Consider the following 14,995-nt stretch of genomic DNA (forward strand, 5'->3'; position numbering starts at 1 on the left):
CTGAGGAGGGGCTGGGGCAGGCTGTCGAGTGAGTCCCTCACTTCCTGTGCCCTGGCCTGACAGCTCTTCCACCTCATCTACGGACAGCCAGACATAGTGCGGCTGCTGGCCCGCCAGGCTGGCTGGCAGGATGTGCTGACCCGGCTGTTTGTCCTGGAAGCTGTCACAGCCGGCAGTCCCCTGCCCTTTACCCCTGAGCCACCCACCTCCCCAGAGCCAGCCTCACACAAGCCATCCACTGAGTCTCCTGAACCTTCGGACGTCTTCCTGCCCCCAGAGGCCCCTGACCCTGATGCCTTTTACCACGCCCTCTCCCCGTTCGCCACCCCCTTTGAGCTGGGCCTGGAGCGGGCCAGTGTGAGCTCAGGGAATACTGCCGGTGGTGGCAGCGGCAGCGGGACTGTCACTCCGGCCAGCCAGCCTGGCACACCGTCCCCGCTCGATGGACCCCGGCCCTTTCCTATGGCCCAGGGCCGCCACAGCTCCAGTCTCTCCAATGTGCTGGAGGACGGCAGCCTGCCAGAGCCCACCATCAGTGGGGATGACACCTCCAATACCAGCAACCCTCAGGTGAGGCAGGCCCTGAGGTAGGGCTCCTCGGGGACCCAGGGCAGCCAGTGGAGCTTTTCCAGAGGTGTGGTACTGTTTGACATCAGGGCTGTAGCAGCCAGTCGGGTCCAGCGCTGCCCCCTCATAACTTTCCTCTGCAGTGTGTTCTCTCAGGGGTGGCAGATATTCCAGAACAGGGCAAGTCGTGCTGAGACAGTTGGGGGCACTTGCCAGGCTTTGGAAGGCCCTTGAGAGCCTGTGGGCCATGGGCTTTTCAGGGCCGATGAGCAGCATGGCTCTGAGTCCTGCCTTGTGCTTCTGGATCTGGGGAGGGGCCTTTGCTTATTCAACACCATTCTTCCAGAGGGTTCCGGGATGGTCCTTGAGGCCTGTGAGGTAACCATGCGAACTGCCTCATCTCCTCTTAGGAGTCCTGGAACCCCAGGATCCTCCCCGGAACTCAGGTGGTGGTCGGGTCCCACACTGTCGAGACCCTCAGCAGCACACTGGCTGGGCTGTTGGCCAAAGGCTCGGCCTCCTGCTATGCCTACTAGTGGGTGGGTGGAGGTGTTGAACAGGGAGGTTGGTGGGGCAGTGATTCCCTCCCTCCCCAGCCTGCACTCCACACGCCCCCTGTGTCCGCAGCAAACCTGTGAGGAGGAGCTTTGTAACCTGCTCACCAACGTGCTGTTCTCGGTGACGTGGCGGGGTGTGGATGGCAGTGACGAGGCCGCCTGGCGGGAGCGTGGCCAGGTCTTCTCCGTGCTCACCCAGCTGGGGGCCTCAGCCATGCTGGTGCGCCCACCAGACTGCATCAAGCGCAGGTGAGGGAGCAGGGCCGTGGGGAAGCCTGGGGTCCCAGAAGGCAGTCAAGGAGACACCAGAGTCCCTCATTCCCCTCCAGCCTCCTGGAGATGATGCTGGAGTCAGCCCTGACTGACATCAAAGAGGCCCCCCCTGGGGTCCTGGCCAGCCTCACCCAGCAGGCGCTTTGGCTGCTGCGTCTGCTGCAGGACTTCCTGTGCGCCGAGGGCCATGGTAACCAGGAGCTGTGGAGTGAGAAGGTATGGCAGCTCAGGGTAGGAGCACTGTGTTCACATGCCCCGAGGGCTCCTGGTCTGCAAAGTGGCTGAGTACACATGTGCAGTCATGGAGACCTCAGCTCTGGTATCTGTGAGTAGAGGTCTATCTGTATGTGCAAACCCTCTCTGGCCCCCAGCCCAAACCTTACCTCCCTCTCTCCTCACGGGCTTCTGGCCTCATCTGGTGATGGTCATCTGGAATATATGGTGTGCGGCAGCTCTTCGAAGGAGTGTGTAGCCTGCTGGATCGCCTGGGAGCCTGGCCACACCTGGCCAACGGCACAGCGGACCTCCGAGAGATGGCGCAGATTGGCCTGCGCCTGGTGCTCGGCTACATCCTGCTGGAGGACCCGCAGGTGAGTGCAGGGCGGCTGTCGGGGGAGGGTGCGCAGCGGGTCTAGGGAGCTCCGGGAGTAGCTGGTGACACCCCCACTCGTCCGTCTGCAGCTGCATGCCCAAGCCTACGTGAAGCTGCACGCGCTGCTGCAGACCGCGGTGCCCATGCGCCGAGAGGAGGCTTGCTACGTGCTCTCCAAGCTGGAGGCGGCACTGGCGCGAGCGCTGAACACCTCCCCATCAGAGACCCCCACCGAGAACGGGGAGCCCCCAGCCGCCGCCGCTGCTGCAGAGCGCTGCTCCTGGTTGGTGCCGCTGGTGCGCACGCTGCTGGACCGCGCCTACGGCCCACTGGGGCTACAGTGGGGGCTGCCTTCCCTGCCGCCCACCAACGGGAGCCCCACCTTCTTCGAGGACTTCCAGGCCTTCTGTGCCACCCCTGAATGGCGTCACTTCATTGACAAGCAGGTGCCTGGGGCGAGGGGCACGGGCAAAGAAGTGGGGGTTGGGGGCCCACATCGAGCGCAGTCTCTCTGTCCGGTCCTCCAGGTGCAGCCCACCATGTCGCAGTTCGAAATGGACACCTACGCTAAGAGCCACGACCTCATGTCGGGCTTCTGGAACGCCTGCTACGACATGCTCATGAGCAGTGGGCAACGGCGCCAGCGGGAGCGCGCGCACAGCCGTCGGGCCTTCCAGGTGTGCACCCTGCCCTGGGGGCCGGGAGCAGCTCCACACTTGGGCCCTCTGTGGGCCCAGAGGATGGCTGCTGGGACTGAGAGGACAGAGAGGAGCCGGAAGCACCCAGCGGGCCTCACCTGTTCCTCCACCCACACCCCGCAGGAGCTGGTGCTGGACCCTGTGCAGAGGCGGGCGCGCTTCGAGGGGCTGCGATACGCGGCGGCGCTGAAGCAGCAGGCAGCGCAGCACTCCACAGCCCTGCTGCACTGGGGGGCGCAGTGGCGCCAGCTAGCCAGCCCCTGCGGGGCTTGGGCCCTGAGGTGGGCGGGGATAGGGGCGGGGTCTGTGGGGGGTGGGGCTTGGGAGGGAAGGGCCAGGAGAGTGTCTGAGGAGAAGCCTGGGAGGAAGGCAGAGGGGTCTGCAACCCTCTGCCTCCCACCCATGACCGTAAGTGGGGTCATATCTGTAGGGATCCGCCCACCCCCCACTGGAAGCTCTCCAGTGCTGAGACCTACTCTCGCATGCGTCTGAAGCTGGTGCCCAACCATCACTTCAACCCTCACCTGGAGGCCAGTGCCCTACGCGACAATCTGGGTGAGAGGATGTGCCGAGCTGAGTCCACCCAACCTCATAGCCCTGTCTTGTCCAGCTCTGGTTGAGCACCCTTGGGCCCATTGCAGGTGAGGTCCCCCTGACACCCACTGAGGAGGCCTCACTGCCTCTCGCTGTGACCAAAGAGGCCAAAGTCAGCAGCCTACCTGAGGAGCTGCAGGAAGACCAGCTGGGCGAGGATGAGCTGGCTGCACTGGAGACCCCGTGAGTGGGGCTGGGAAAGAGCTGCCCAGGGCAAGGGGGTCTGTCTAATGTGCTCTTGCCAGTGGCAGAGGGATTGACTCCTCAGTGTACTTGCCTTCCTGCTGTGGGGCTAACCACCCCGAAGGGATGGTCCAAAATCAGATGGGAGGGTTAGGCAGATCTGTAAGAGGACGGAGAGTTCCTGTCTGATGGCCAGGCATCCCAGAGCAGGACTGAGAAACCAGACCAGGATGTGCGCCCATGGGAGTGGGTGGGTGCTGACTGAGGGGAAGCTGGGGACGGTTGGTGTTCTGGCAGGACCTTCAGAAGCCCAGGTTTCAGGGTGCGGACTGGGGCCAGTCTGGACCATGGGCAGCTCTTCTTCCTCCTATGGGATCATGAGCAATGTGCCTCCTGGCTTGGTGGTACTTTGAGAGTGTGGTTCTTGGGTTGGTTGGGAATGGGGGTCCCAGAGCCTAGTGCCTAAAGTGGGTGCTGGCCCCCAGGTTGGAGGCCGCAGACCTGGATGAGCAGCATGAGAATCTGGTGCTGTCAGCTGAGTGCCAACTGGTCACCGTGGTGGCTGTGGTCCCAGGGCTGCTGGAGGTCACCACCCAGCACGTGTATTTCTACGATGGCAGTGCCGAGCGGGTCGAAACTGAGGAGGGTGTGTTCTGCTGGAGCAGGCTGGAGGGCCGGCAGGGATGGGGGCTGGGGTCTCGTGGGGCTGGGGCGGGTGGCTCCAGCACCCGCTGTCCATCCCCACAGGCATCGGCCATGACTTCCGGCGCCCACTGGCCCAGCTGCGCGAGGTCCACCTGCGGCGTTTCAACCTGCGCCGCTCAGCTCTCGAGCTCTTCTTCATTGATCAGGCCAACTACTTCCTCAACTTCCCATGCAAGATGGGCGGGGCTGCAGCCTCATCCCCTTCCCAGGCGCCCAGGCCCCAGCCCTCCCTCATTCCACCCCACACCCAGGTGCGGAACCAGGTGTACTCCTGGCTCCTGCGTCTGCGACCCCCTACCCAAGGCTACCTAAGTAGCCGCTCCCCCCAGGAGATGCTGCGCGCCTCAGGTCTTACGCAGGTGAGAGCCCTGGAGGGTGGGGGTCGGGTGAGGTCAGAGCCCCGCCACTGGGGAGAGTGTTGGCAGCCCACCGGCTCACCTCGTATCCTTGTCCCCCCAGAAATGGGTGCAGCGAGAGATCTCCAACTTTGAGTACCTTATGCAGCTCAACACCATTGCGGGGCGGACCTACAACGACTTGTCTCAGTACCCTGTGGTGAGGGCCTGCTCCCCCTCTATCCACCCTCTGCTCCACCAGCTCTGGTCCACCCAAGTGTGGGTACTGATAGCGGGCCAAGCCCTGAGCTCAGTCCTGGGCAGGTGCTGCCTGAGGCCTGGCCTCTGTTCCCGGCTCAGTCCCCCAGGCCCTGCTGCCCCCACGCACACCCACCCCCACTCCCTTCCCCTCCTGGCCTCTGTTCTTGGAAGGTAATCCTGTCTCAGACAGTCCCTCCTGCTCCCCTGAAGCCCTCCCCATGGTGCACCCGCACCTGTGTGCTCCACCCATCTTCCTGAGGGTGAGGGTGCGGGCAGGGCAGGCTGGCCATGTAGGCCATCAGGACCCTCATGTAGCTCCTGCCCGGGTGGGCGGCCAGTTCCCCTGGGTCCTACAGGACTACGTGTCCCCAACCTTGGACCTCAGCAACCCAGCCGTCTTCCGGGACCTGTCCAAGCCCATCGGTGTGGTGAACCCCAAGCACGCCCAGCTTGTGAAGGAGAAGTGAGCGCGTGAACAAGGCTGGGCTGGGGGTTGGGGTGGCCCAGGGAGGGCTTCCGCTGACTCCCTCCAACCGTGGCCCGAGGTATGAGAGCTTCGAGGACCCAGCGGGCGCCATCGACAAGTTCCACTATGGAACCCACTATTCCAATGCGGCGGGCGTGATGCACTACCTCATCCGCGTGGAGCCCTTCACCTCCCTGCACGTCCAGCTGCAGAGTGGCCGGTGTGAAGGGGCAGGCAGATGGTGTGGGGCGGCGGGCAGGGTGGATGAGGGAAGGTGGGTCTTCCAGGCATCCTGGACAGGCTGGCTCCCTGCTTGCCCAGGGCTGTACCTTTTCCTTCCCTGTCTCCCTTCTCACCGCCTCACTTTGGCCTGTGCCCCTCCCCAGCTTCGACTGCTCGGACCGGCAGTTCCACTCAGTGGCAGCAGCCTGGCAGGCCCGCCTAGAGAGCCCTGCTGATGTGAAGGAGCTCATCCCAGAGTTCTTCTACTTCCCCGATTTCCTGGAGAACCAGAACGGTAGGCGCTGGGTGGGGGCGGGAGGCGTGAAGATGGAGGGTGGCTGAGGAGCCAGTGAAGAAGGCACAGTGAGGCAGCTGACCCAGCCTTCTGTGCCAGGCTTTGACCTGGGCTGCCTCCAGCTGACCAACGAGAAGGTGGGCGATGTGGTGCTGCCCCCATGGGCCAGCTCTCCTGAGGACTTCATCCAGCAGCACCGCCGGGCGCTGGTGAGATGTGCGCACACATACCGGCGGGTGGCCAGAGGGGAGGGCTGAGGCAGAGGGTCCACCGTTCCTAGACTGACGGCCACCTCCCTGCCCACAGGAGTCAGAGTATGTGTCCGCCCACCTGCACGAGTGGATCGACCTCATCTTTGGCTACAAGCAGCGGGGGCCAGCTGCAGAGGAGGCCCTCAATGTCTTCTATTACTGCACTTATGAGGGTGAGCGGTGCCCTGGATGCTGGTGGGGGTTGGGGTGCAGAGGAGGGGGTGTGCAGGGGGCACAGACGGAGTCCTGACTGCCCCCACCACCACCACCACCTGCCGATGCTCAGGGGCTGTTGACCTGGACCAGGTGGCAGACGAAAGGGAGCGAAAGGCACTGGAGGGCATCATTAGCAACTTTGGGCAGACGCCCTGTCAGCTGCTGAAGGTAAGGCTGGCTGGGAAGACCGTGGTCAGGGAGGCCCTGGCCGCGGTACTGAATGGTTCCTTGCCCACAGGAACCCCATCCGGCTCGGCTTTCTGTTGAGGAAGCAGCCCAGCGCCTTGCACGTCTGGACACTAACTCACCTAGCATCTTCCAGCACCTGGGCCAGCTGAAGGCCTTCTTTGCAGAGGTGAGAGGAGGCAGGGTCTCAACTTCCTACCTGGTGAAGTTCATTTAATTGCACTGTTCTTGCCAATCTCTTGGATATGAAAAACCTAAATCAAAGTCCCTGATATTAAGACATCTTAGAAATAAGAGGTAAACACCAGAGGAAATACGAGGTAAACATCACTGAGGGTTGGGTGCCGTCTTCAGGAGGGAGGGTCAGGCCAGGTTGACTCACCTGGTTATCCTTAGGGAGAACAGAAGGAGAGTCCGGCCTCAATACTCTCCTCACCTTCCTGCCTGCATCCCAAAAGGCCCCCAGCTCCAAGGTGTTCAGGCTCTCCTCTCTTCTTGCTAGCCGACTTGGAGATTTGGAGTTGTGGGGTGGGATGACCAAGGTTGAAACCAAGCTTGAAGGATTTTCCTTGTCCATCTGGTTTCTCACTTCCTGAGATGCCCTGAAGGCCCACTGGTCTCTGCATATCTCTCAGAGTGACCTCTGCCTGTAACATGATGCCCCCAGGGCTGAGGGCCAAGAGGCAGGTAGCATGGTGGGGACTCTAGCTGGCTGCTCGTGTAGCTAGTCCCGCCCTGCCCCTGCAGGTCATCAGCGATGGCGTGCCCCTGGTGCTGGCCTTGGTTCCCCACCGGCAACCTCACTCCTTCATCACCCAGGGCTCCGCAGACCTGTTGGTAAGTGCACCGGGCCGGGCCACACCTCAGCTCCACCCTCGACTCTGCCCCAACCCACCTCTGTCCTCTCACCCAGGTGACCGTGAGTGCCAGTGGGCTGCTGGGGACCCACAGCTGGCTACCCTATGACCGAAACATAAGCAACTACTTCAGCTTCAGCAAAGACCCCACCATGGGCAACCCCAAGTAGGACAGAGGGTTGTGGGCTAGGGTGGGCTCTAAATGGTCTGGCCAAGGTCTCTGAAGGCGAGGGTCTCCTGTGTAGCCTGGCCTCACCTGTGGTCCTCCTCATTGGGTCAGGATGCAGCGACTGCTGAGCGGCCCGTGGGTTCCAGGCGGTGGTGTGAGTGGGCAAGCCCTGGCAGTGGCCCCGGACGGAAAGCTGCTGTTCAGTGGTGGCCACTGGGATGGCAGCCTGCGAGTGACTGCGCTGCCCCGGGGCAGGCTGCTCAGCCAGCTCCGCTGCCACCTCGGTATGTGCTGCCTGGGAGCTCCGGGTGTGCGGGGAGGAGCAGGGCTCCGGAGCTGGCCAGGGAGGGGTAACTGCTCTATTTTCCCTCTTCTCCCCTCGCCTCCCTCTTCCCCGTCCCGTCTCCTCCCCTCTCCCTTGCAGATATAGTAACCTGCCTTGCGCTGGACACCTGTGGCATCTACCTCATCTCAGGCTCCCGAGACACCACATGCATGGTGTGGCGGCTCATGCAGCAGGTGTGCTGGGTGGCAGCCCCGTGGGCCCCCTTGGTCCAGATCTGCGGCCCATCTGCCCCTCCAGTGGGCCTCCAGTCCTACCCTGCTCTCTTCCCCTTCCTACTGCTACCGTGAGCGAGTCTGGGGCTCCAACAGTCTGACTTTGGACCAGACCTTCACTTTTCTGAGCTTTTAGCTTTCTCACTCTGGGGCCAAGGTGGTGGGGTGCCCCAGTCCTGAGCCAGCCCTGGTGTTCCCCACAGAGTGGTCTCTCAGTGGGGCTGGCATCAAAGCCCGTGCAGGTCCTATATGGGCATGAGGCTGCCGTGAGCTGTGTGGCCATCAGCACTGAACTTGACATGGCGGTGTCCGGATCTGAGGTGTGTGTTTGCCTGCGCCCAGGGGAGGCTGTTTGCTGGGCCGTGCCCCTGGAACCAGATGCCTGTGCCCAGCACCCTAAGCCGCCTTCCTGCAGGATGGAACTGTGATCATCCACACCGTACGCCGTGGCCAGTTTGTGGCCACACTCAGCCCTCCGGGAAGCACGTTGCCTGGACCTGTGTCCCACCTGGTGCTGGGGTCTGAGGGCCAGATTGTGGTGCAGAGCTCAGCGCGGGAGCGTCTAGGGGCTCAGGTATGGGAAAGGGGCGTCCAGCCAAGATAGGGGTAGTTGGGATTCTGTCCTTGCTAACACGTCCTGCTTCCTCCAGGTCACCTACTCCTTGCACCTGTACTCAGTGAATGGGAGGTTGCGGGCTTCACTGCCCTTGATGGAGCAGCCCACAGCCCTCGCGGTGACAGAGGACTTTGTTCTGCTGGGCACAGCCCAGTGTGCCCTGCACATCCTCCACTTGAACAAGTGAGCCTCACTGTTTATGGGTTTGTGATCCCTCAGTTCAGTTCAGTTTAGTCGCTCAGTCGTGTCTGACTCTTTGCAACCCCATGGACTGCAGCACGCCAGGCCTCCCTGTCCATCACCAACTCCTAGAGCTTACTCAGACTCATGTCCATCGAGTGGGTGATGCCATCCAATCATCTCATCCTCTGTCATCCCCTTCTCCTCCTGCCCTAAATCATTCCCAGCATCAGGGTCTTTTCCAATGAGTCAGTTCTTTGCATCAGGTGGCCCAAGTATTGGAGTTTCAGCTTCAGCATCAATCCTTCCAATGAATATTCAGGACTGATTTCCTTTAGGATGGACTGGTTGGATCTCCTCGCAGTCCAAGAGACTCTCAAGAGTCTTTTCCATCACCACAGTTCAAAAGCGTCCATTCTTTGGCGCTCAGTTTTCCTTATAGTCCAACTCTCACATCCACTACTGGAAAAACCATAGCTTTGACTAGACAGACTTTGGCTGCCAGAGTGATGTCTCTGCTTTTTAATATGCTGTCTAGGTTAGTCACGTGATCCCTCGGGTGGTGATTATTGGCAGAGGGACACTAAGAGGTGCCCCGGGGACCCTAACCCCTTTACATGCCTGTGGACACATTCTTCCAGGCCTGTCTCTGTCCTCCCATCCCCCAGTGGGAAGATCTTGCCCTGGGCCTCCCTTAGGCACACACTTGTTCGTGTTTATTTGTCAGGATTTTCCTCTAGCCATCCTTCAAATGAGGACTGGGAGGTGGATGGGAGAATGAAGAGACAGATATGTGCTGGACGCAAAACTCCTTGCAGTTGCGAGTTTGTATATATCACCTCCTTCCCTCCCCCCAGACTGCTGCCAGCCGCTCCTCCCCTGCCCATGAAGGTGCCCATCCGCAGCGTGGCTGTGACCAAGGAGCGCAGCCACGTGCTCGTGGGGCTGGAAGACGGCAAGCTCATCGTGGTGGGCGCAGGGCAGCCCTCAGAGGTGAGAATGCGGGCAGGGTGGGCCTTGGACAGGGTGGGAGCATTGATCCTGGCTGACCCATGCCTGTTCCCACTAGGTGCGCAGCAGCCAGTTTGCGCGGAAGTTGTGGCGGTCCTCCTCCCGGCGCATCTCCCAGGTGTCCTCTGGGGAGACAGAGTACAACCCTGGAGAGGCGCGCTGACAGCCCGCCCCGTCCTGCCGCGCCGCCCCGCCCCCAGCGGGCTTCGCCCCAGTAGGCTCCACCCGAGAGCCCGTGGGGGGCGGGGGGCGGGACGACACCCCGCCCACACTCAGGCGGCGGTGGGCGGGGCCCCACCTCTGCCCAGCTCAGGGATTGGCGGGCGATGTCACTCCAGGAAATCTTGCCCCTCGCCGGAAGAGGGGCCGCCCGGAGTCCCAGCACTGGCCCCAGCGGCCGCACAGCACTTTTTGCACAGTCTGGGGTGGGGAGCCCAGGCTCCCGATCCCCGGTCCCGGCAGAGCACAGGGGCCGGGCTGTGGCCTTAATCCTAAGGGCGACCCCTCCCGTTCTCGCATCTCAGCAATAAATATGGACTAGTTTTGTAGCTGTTCTGCCTCTGAGCATGTGTGCGCGCGTCTCAACCGCCACTGGCCACCGCCCTGCGCTGGCGTCCCCTGAGCACCCACACCGCACCGTGCCCCTAGCCCCCCAGCTACGCCGCTCCTGTCCCTAGGGGCCCGGGCCTGTTTTACTGGCAGCTTCACGCCCAGTCCCGCTTCAGGCTCACCTCCACGCATGTGCGCGTTCCTGGCTCGGGCGGGGCCAGACCGTGGGAGGCCCCGCCCCCATCGTCGCCGCGCCCCCTCGGTGTCCAGTCCTCTGCCGCCCGCTTTCGTCTCCGCCGGGTGAAAACCTGGCCTCTCCAGGGACTCCACTGCGTGTTCCCTACTGGCTTAAGGCCGGGAGGCCCCATCCTGCAGGCAGAGCCGATCCTGGGACTGACGAGGGTCAGCCACCACAGGTCAGGAGCGGGTTGGGGACACAGCGTCGGGTCTTCCTGGAAGGAGGGAGCCGTGGCTGCCTTTCTGTACCTCCCCCATTCTGGACCCAAAATCCTGCACTGTTGTGGTGCCAGCATCTGGGTTGGGATGCCTGTGGGAAGTCAGGGTAGTGTGGGCGTTTAGGGTGTTGCTGTGTGCGCATGTGTGCATATTTGTGGGCCTCCAGATGGGTGTGTGTGGAGGAGGGGTTGGTAGAGGCTCCAGTCTCGCAGCTCGAGGTGGGTCGGGCACAAGGCCTGGCTGTCTTTGGGAGCTAGCGTTAGTCACAGGCTCACCCGCCAACTCCGATCCAGGCAGGGTTCCTTATGTGGTAAGTGCCACAACTGTACATACACATCCTTCATGTTGCAAAGGTCGCCACGGGCTCCATGCCAGACCCACTTGCCTAGTGTGCATTTTGCTGTCCACATCCGCCCCTGGCCTTATGGAGGGAAGTGAGTTTGGAGTGCAGGGGTTGGGCCAGATGTGAATGTTGGGAAGTTACAGGACTTTCGCCCAGGTCTCATCTCCATCCCTTTTCCAGGCAAGCTCCCCTTCTCTGCCCAGTCCAGGGTCTCTCCTCCCCAGGCCTCAGGAGGGAGGTCCCAGCAGGATCAGCCCTGTAAGGGCAGATGGGTCCTGGGACTGCGTGTTCTTCAGATTTCCAGCCTGCAGGCCCTTTCCAAATTCCCAGATAAGAAAGGGCCCAGGTACCTCTGGGCCCATACACCCTCTGCGTTTGCTGAACCCACCAAGGAAGCCTCCCATCCTGCCCCTGACCAAGAGGTAAGGGCTGGACACTGACCCGGAGGCAGGAGTGGGAGTTAGTCACCCCAGGAACTGTGCTCTTCTGAGAACTCTGGGGAGGTTCCATCAGCCAGTGCGTCTCCGCCTGGCTCTGGCTTATGGGGGACGGGAGTCCCCCTAGTCTTCCTGTGCTGGCTCTGGACTCAGACCCAGGGTTTGCCAAGGTCTTTGAGACAGCTGCACTCTGGTCTCCTCCAGCTTTGGCCAGCTGGGACCAGCAGTATCAGCTTCACCCTATTTGACACCGGAGGAAACTGGTCCAGATTGGCAAGTGGGAAGATGGGGAGGTGCGCAGCCCTGGAATGAATCAGGATGACGTGAGCCAGCAGAGGGGGCAAACTACCCCAAGGGACTCCTGACTTGCAGCTTGAGGGATTTCCCCCTTGTTCCTACACACAGCCCCTGCTGGACTCAGAGGTCTCCCAGCTCCTTTTCTGTGCGCTGCTCACGACACTCCAAAAACCTTCTCTAAGAAGTGCAGCCACTGGGAGCACTGCTAGCTGGTAGAACCATGCTGCAGAACTCCAGCCACAGGGAAGCCGTGGTCCATGTGGGTAAGTACTTTTTGATCCAGATTTTGGGTACTGGGTAGGATGGGAGGTATCCATGGGTCCCTGGCCTTGCAGACCACAGACAAGTCTAGTCACAGCTCTAGAGCGTCTTGTTTCTTGTGCCCTGCCTGCACTGGTTTGTAGGGACAACTGACTTGCTGGCAGAAGTGAGCAGCAGCATTTACTTGCCTTCTGGTTCAGTTTTTAATTTATTTTTGGCTATGCTGGGTCTTTGTTGCTGTGAGAGCTTTTCTCTAGTTGTGGTGAGCAGGGCCTACTCTTCTGTTGTAGTGCATGAGCTTCTCATCGCAATGCTTTCTCTTGCTGTGAAGCACGGGCTCTAGACACAGGCTCAATAATGGTGCACAGTGGGCTTAGTTGCTCCGCAGCACATGGGGTCTTCCTGGATCAGGGCTCAAACTCATGCCTCCTCCATTGGCAGGCTGATTGTTTATCACTGAGTCACCAAGGAAGCCCCTGGTTTAGTTTTATTTTGTAAAAATTTGCAAGGTCTCCTGTGCACAGAGGCTTCCACAGGGACTAGCATGAATCACTGTGCTTGCACAGACCAGACTCTCGGGATGACAGGACACAGTTTAGTGCCACTGTAGACAGAGGAGGGTGCCCCAGGAGCCAAAAAAGGGAGAGACTGGGAGAGATCAAGGATGACCTCCCAGAGCAGGAGATTCCTGCTAGTTTGTCTGAGAGCAAAGGTAAACCAGCAAGCACAGGCATCTGGAAGCCGGAGAAGGTACATCTGGGGCTAGGTGTCCAAGCGTGGCGAGCCAAGGGGAGGCTGTGGGAGGTGACGGTAGGGAATGAGCCAGTCAGCTTTTGATGTCATGGTATGGGCTTTTGTCACTCCATAGTAGGGGGCTATGATTTCCAGCTTTTCTAGCAGCAAAATCAACCCCTGGCCTTGATTCCTTGCTGCTGACCCTGTCTGTCCTTTTCTCCACAGATAAGACCCGGAGGGAGCAGGACAGAGAAGGGGTATGGGCAGCAGCAGGGGGAGCCCTGGCCCCCAGCACCTCCTCCCCATTCTCCCCTGAGCCTCCAGGGGCCTCAGGCAGCATCATCCCTGTCTACTGTGCCCTCCTGGCCACCGTGGTCCTTGGTCTGCTCGTCTACGTGGTCTTCAAGTGGTAGGTGGTCTGGGCACTTCCTTGGGGTAGCACCCCCTCCCCGTCTGGACTTGCAGCCAGCTCGCCGTCTCAGTGAAGGCTGGAGCAGGCTGGCAGGTTCCCCCTGCTCCCCACAGCTGGCGCTCACGCAAACAAAGGCAGCAGCTGGCCAAAGCTCGGACCGCAGAGCTGGGGGCCCTCAGTAGGGACCAGCTGCATGGGGACAGCAGTGTCTTCCGGGACTCTCCAGCCGGCCTGGAGCCCTGTGCCCCCAGCCAGGGTGAGCCGTTTCCCCTACCTGTCGCCCTTTAGACCTGCCCAGCCTCCTCGTACCAGAGTCTAACCTTCGCGTGCCCCTCACGTCTCCCATCCCAGGGCCACCGCCTGAACTTGGCTGCCGGCTTTACCTCCACCTTCCTCGGCAGCAGCAGGAGGAAGTGGAACGGCTCCTGGAGGTGTCGGGTGAACCGGCTGACGGCTGGCGGGGCCTGGCAGGCCGCCTGGGCTACCAGGCTGAGGCAATAGAGACCATGGCCGGGAGCCCGGGGCCCGCCTCTGCCCTGCTGAGGGACTGGGCTCTCCAGGAAGGCAGTGGCGCCACCCTGAGAGCACTAGCAGACGCCCTTGCTGCCATGGGCCGTGAAGACGTGGTTCGGGCCCTGGGTCCCCCGGCTGAGGGTTGCTCTGTGGTGTGAGTCGTGGCTCTGCAGCCTGGCCTCTCAGGGAACCTGCTCTGTGCTCCCCACCACCCCCACCTCATATACCTTCCCCTTCATGGGCTTCCTGGCATTGGTGACCTCGGCTTGTTCTGTTTCAGGGGGACACACAAGATCCTGGCACCAGTCACCTCCCCTCCCCCTGCCTTCCTCCAGGACAGGGATCAGGACGTGGGCGGGGGACAGCCAGACAGGGAGCAGCAGTCTTGCTCCCCCGATCCCCACTCCACCTCCCCATACTTACTCTCAACTGTTTTTTCTACTTTTGTACCCCATATTAAAGGCAACTCTGGACTGTTGTTGGCTCTGTCCGGCTCCGTGGGCCTGGGAGACAGTTGGGTAGCTACTGTGGCAGAGGCCCAGGAAAAGGCTGGAGTCCCTAAGGTGAAAGGCACTCCCGAGATGGCAGGCAATGTGCACCTGCAGAAGATGGGTGAGTTCTGCAGACAGAGTCGAGTTCACATCCTGCATCTGCCATTCCCCAGCTGAAGTGTGTTAGGAAGCTTTCCTTTTTGAACTTAAGCTTCCTTAGCTGGAGAACAATAGACTGGCACCTTCAAAAGCCTCCCACTTGCTGGGACTCTCAGGCCTTAGGTTTGAGACCATTTTCCTCATCTGGGCTGTGACTAGCCTCAAGGGGAGGCTGGAAGCCTGCCCCACTCCTGGGCAGGCAGTAAGAGGCAGGCTGGTCCTGGGAAACTAGGACTCTGTAACCAAGGGCCTCCGGGCATCTTTAGGTGAGAAAAAGGAAAGAGTGTTCTCCTTTCAGGACCCACATTCCAGACTCAAAAGAGGGAGGTCCAAAGATGCTTCCACACAAGCCAAGGACAGGCAGGTCATCCCACCTACCTGAGGACAGGGCAGCTGCAGCCAGAACACCTGCACCCCTCGCATATGGCCGCCCTGAACGCAGGAGCAGCAGGTCCGTCACTGTGCTTTCAGCGTGTTGCTACAGCAGACAGGCCCTGCCTAGGAAGGAACAATGCTACATCCTGGCATCCATCAGGATCAGAGTGCTGAA

General features: G+C 61.0%; 2 protein-coding genes across 6 annotated transcripts in view; both read left to right on the top strand.

The window, feature by feature from the left end:
* The window catches only part of NBEAL2 (neurobeachin like 2), a 34,200-nt gene extending 19,927 nt beyond the window's left edge, over nt 1-14,273 (top strand). For 4 of the 5 annotated variants that reach the window (XM_040246836.1, XM_040246838.1, XM_040246837.1 and 1 more), the window contains 31 exons: nt 64-570; nt 1,195-1,373; nt 1,454-1,613; nt 1,850-1,987; nt 2,079-2,435; nt 2,517-2,666; nt 2,811-2,968; nt 3,118-3,242; nt 3,329-3,464; nt 3,950-4,110; nt 4,212-4,528; nt 4,629-4,724; nt 5,104-5,228; nt 5,311-5,451; nt 5,618-5,748; nt 5,848-5,957; nt 6,055-6,172; nt 6,286-6,383; nt 6,454-6,570; nt 7,149-7,238; nt 7,315-7,424; nt 7,539-7,711; nt 7,852-7,946; nt 8,189-8,305; nt 8,401-8,559; nt 8,636-8,784; nt 9,639-9,774; nt 9,851-10,757; nt 11,983-12,137; nt 13,096-13,538; nt 13,634-14,273. In XM_040246836.1, coding sequence (XP_040102770.1) covers nt 64-570; nt 1,195-1,373; nt 1,454-1,613; nt 1,850-1,987; nt 2,079-2,435; nt 2,517-2,666; nt 2,811-2,968; nt 3,118-3,242; nt 3,329-3,464; nt 3,950-4,110; nt 4,212-4,528; nt 4,629-4,724; nt 5,104-5,228; nt 5,311-5,451; nt 5,618-5,748; nt 5,848-5,957; nt 6,055-6,172; nt 6,286-6,383; nt 6,454-6,570; nt 7,149-7,238; nt 7,315-7,424; nt 7,539-7,711; nt 7,852-7,946; nt 8,189-8,305; nt 8,401-8,559; nt 8,636-8,784; nt 9,639-9,774; nt 9,851-9,955 — 4,458 coding nt within the window. In that variant the 3' untranslated portion in view covers nt 9,956-10,757; nt 11,983-12,137; nt 13,096-13,538; nt 13,634-14,273. Of the gene's footprint in view, nt 1-63; nt 571-1,194; nt 1,374-1,453; nt 1,614-1,849; nt 1,988-2,078; nt 2,436-2,516; nt 2,667-2,810; nt 2,969-3,117; nt 3,243-3,328; nt 3,465-3,949; nt 4,111-4,211; nt 4,529-4,628; nt 4,725-5,103; nt 5,229-5,310; nt 5,452-5,617; nt 5,749-5,847; nt 5,965-6,054; nt 6,173-6,285; nt 6,384-6,453; nt 6,571-7,148; nt 7,239-7,314; nt 7,425-7,538; nt 7,712-7,851; nt 7,947-8,188; nt 8,306-8,400; nt 8,560-8,635; nt 8,785-9,638; nt 9,775-9,850; nt 10,758-11,982; nt 12,138-13,095; nt 13,539-13,633 lie in introns of those variants that run through there. The other variant, XM_040246840.1, reaches the window with a different exon arrangement.
* On the top strand, nt 12,095-13,953 carry LOC120868459 (death domain-containing membrane protein NRADD-like). Its single transcript, XM_040247276.1, has 4 exons — nt 12,095-12,137; nt 13,096-13,279; nt 13,396-13,538; nt 13,571-13,953. The coding sequence occupies exons 1-4, from the start codon at nt 12,095-12,097 to the stop codon at nt 13,951-13,953; spliced, it is 753 nt and encodes a 250-aa protein (XP_040103210.1).
* Nucleotides 14,274-14,995: the final 722 nt, after the last annotated feature.

This window comes from Oryx dammah, unplaced genomic scaffold (assembly GCF_014754425.2).
Source record: "Oryx dammah isolate SB20612 unplaced genomic scaffold, SCBI_Odam_1.1 HiC_scaffold_9, whole genome shotgun sequence".
NCBI lineage: Eukaryota > Metazoa > Chordata > Mammalia > Artiodactyla > Bovidae > Oryx > Oryx dammah.

Bases quoted from the DNA above. Each gene is read 5' to 3' on its own strand.
- LOC120868459 (XM_040247276.1), top strand. From the start codon at position 12,095: ATGCTGCAGAACTCCAGCCACAGGGAAGCCGTGGTCCATGTGG. The intron at 12,138-13,095 runs GTAAGTACTTTT...TTTTCTCCACAG, and splicing joins GGAAGCCGTGGTCCATGTGG to ATAAGACCCGGAGGGAGCAG. The intron at 13,280-13,395 runs GTAGGTGGTCTG...TGCTCCCCACAG, and splicing joins GTCTACGTGGTCTTCAAGTG to CTGGCGCTCACGCAAACAAA.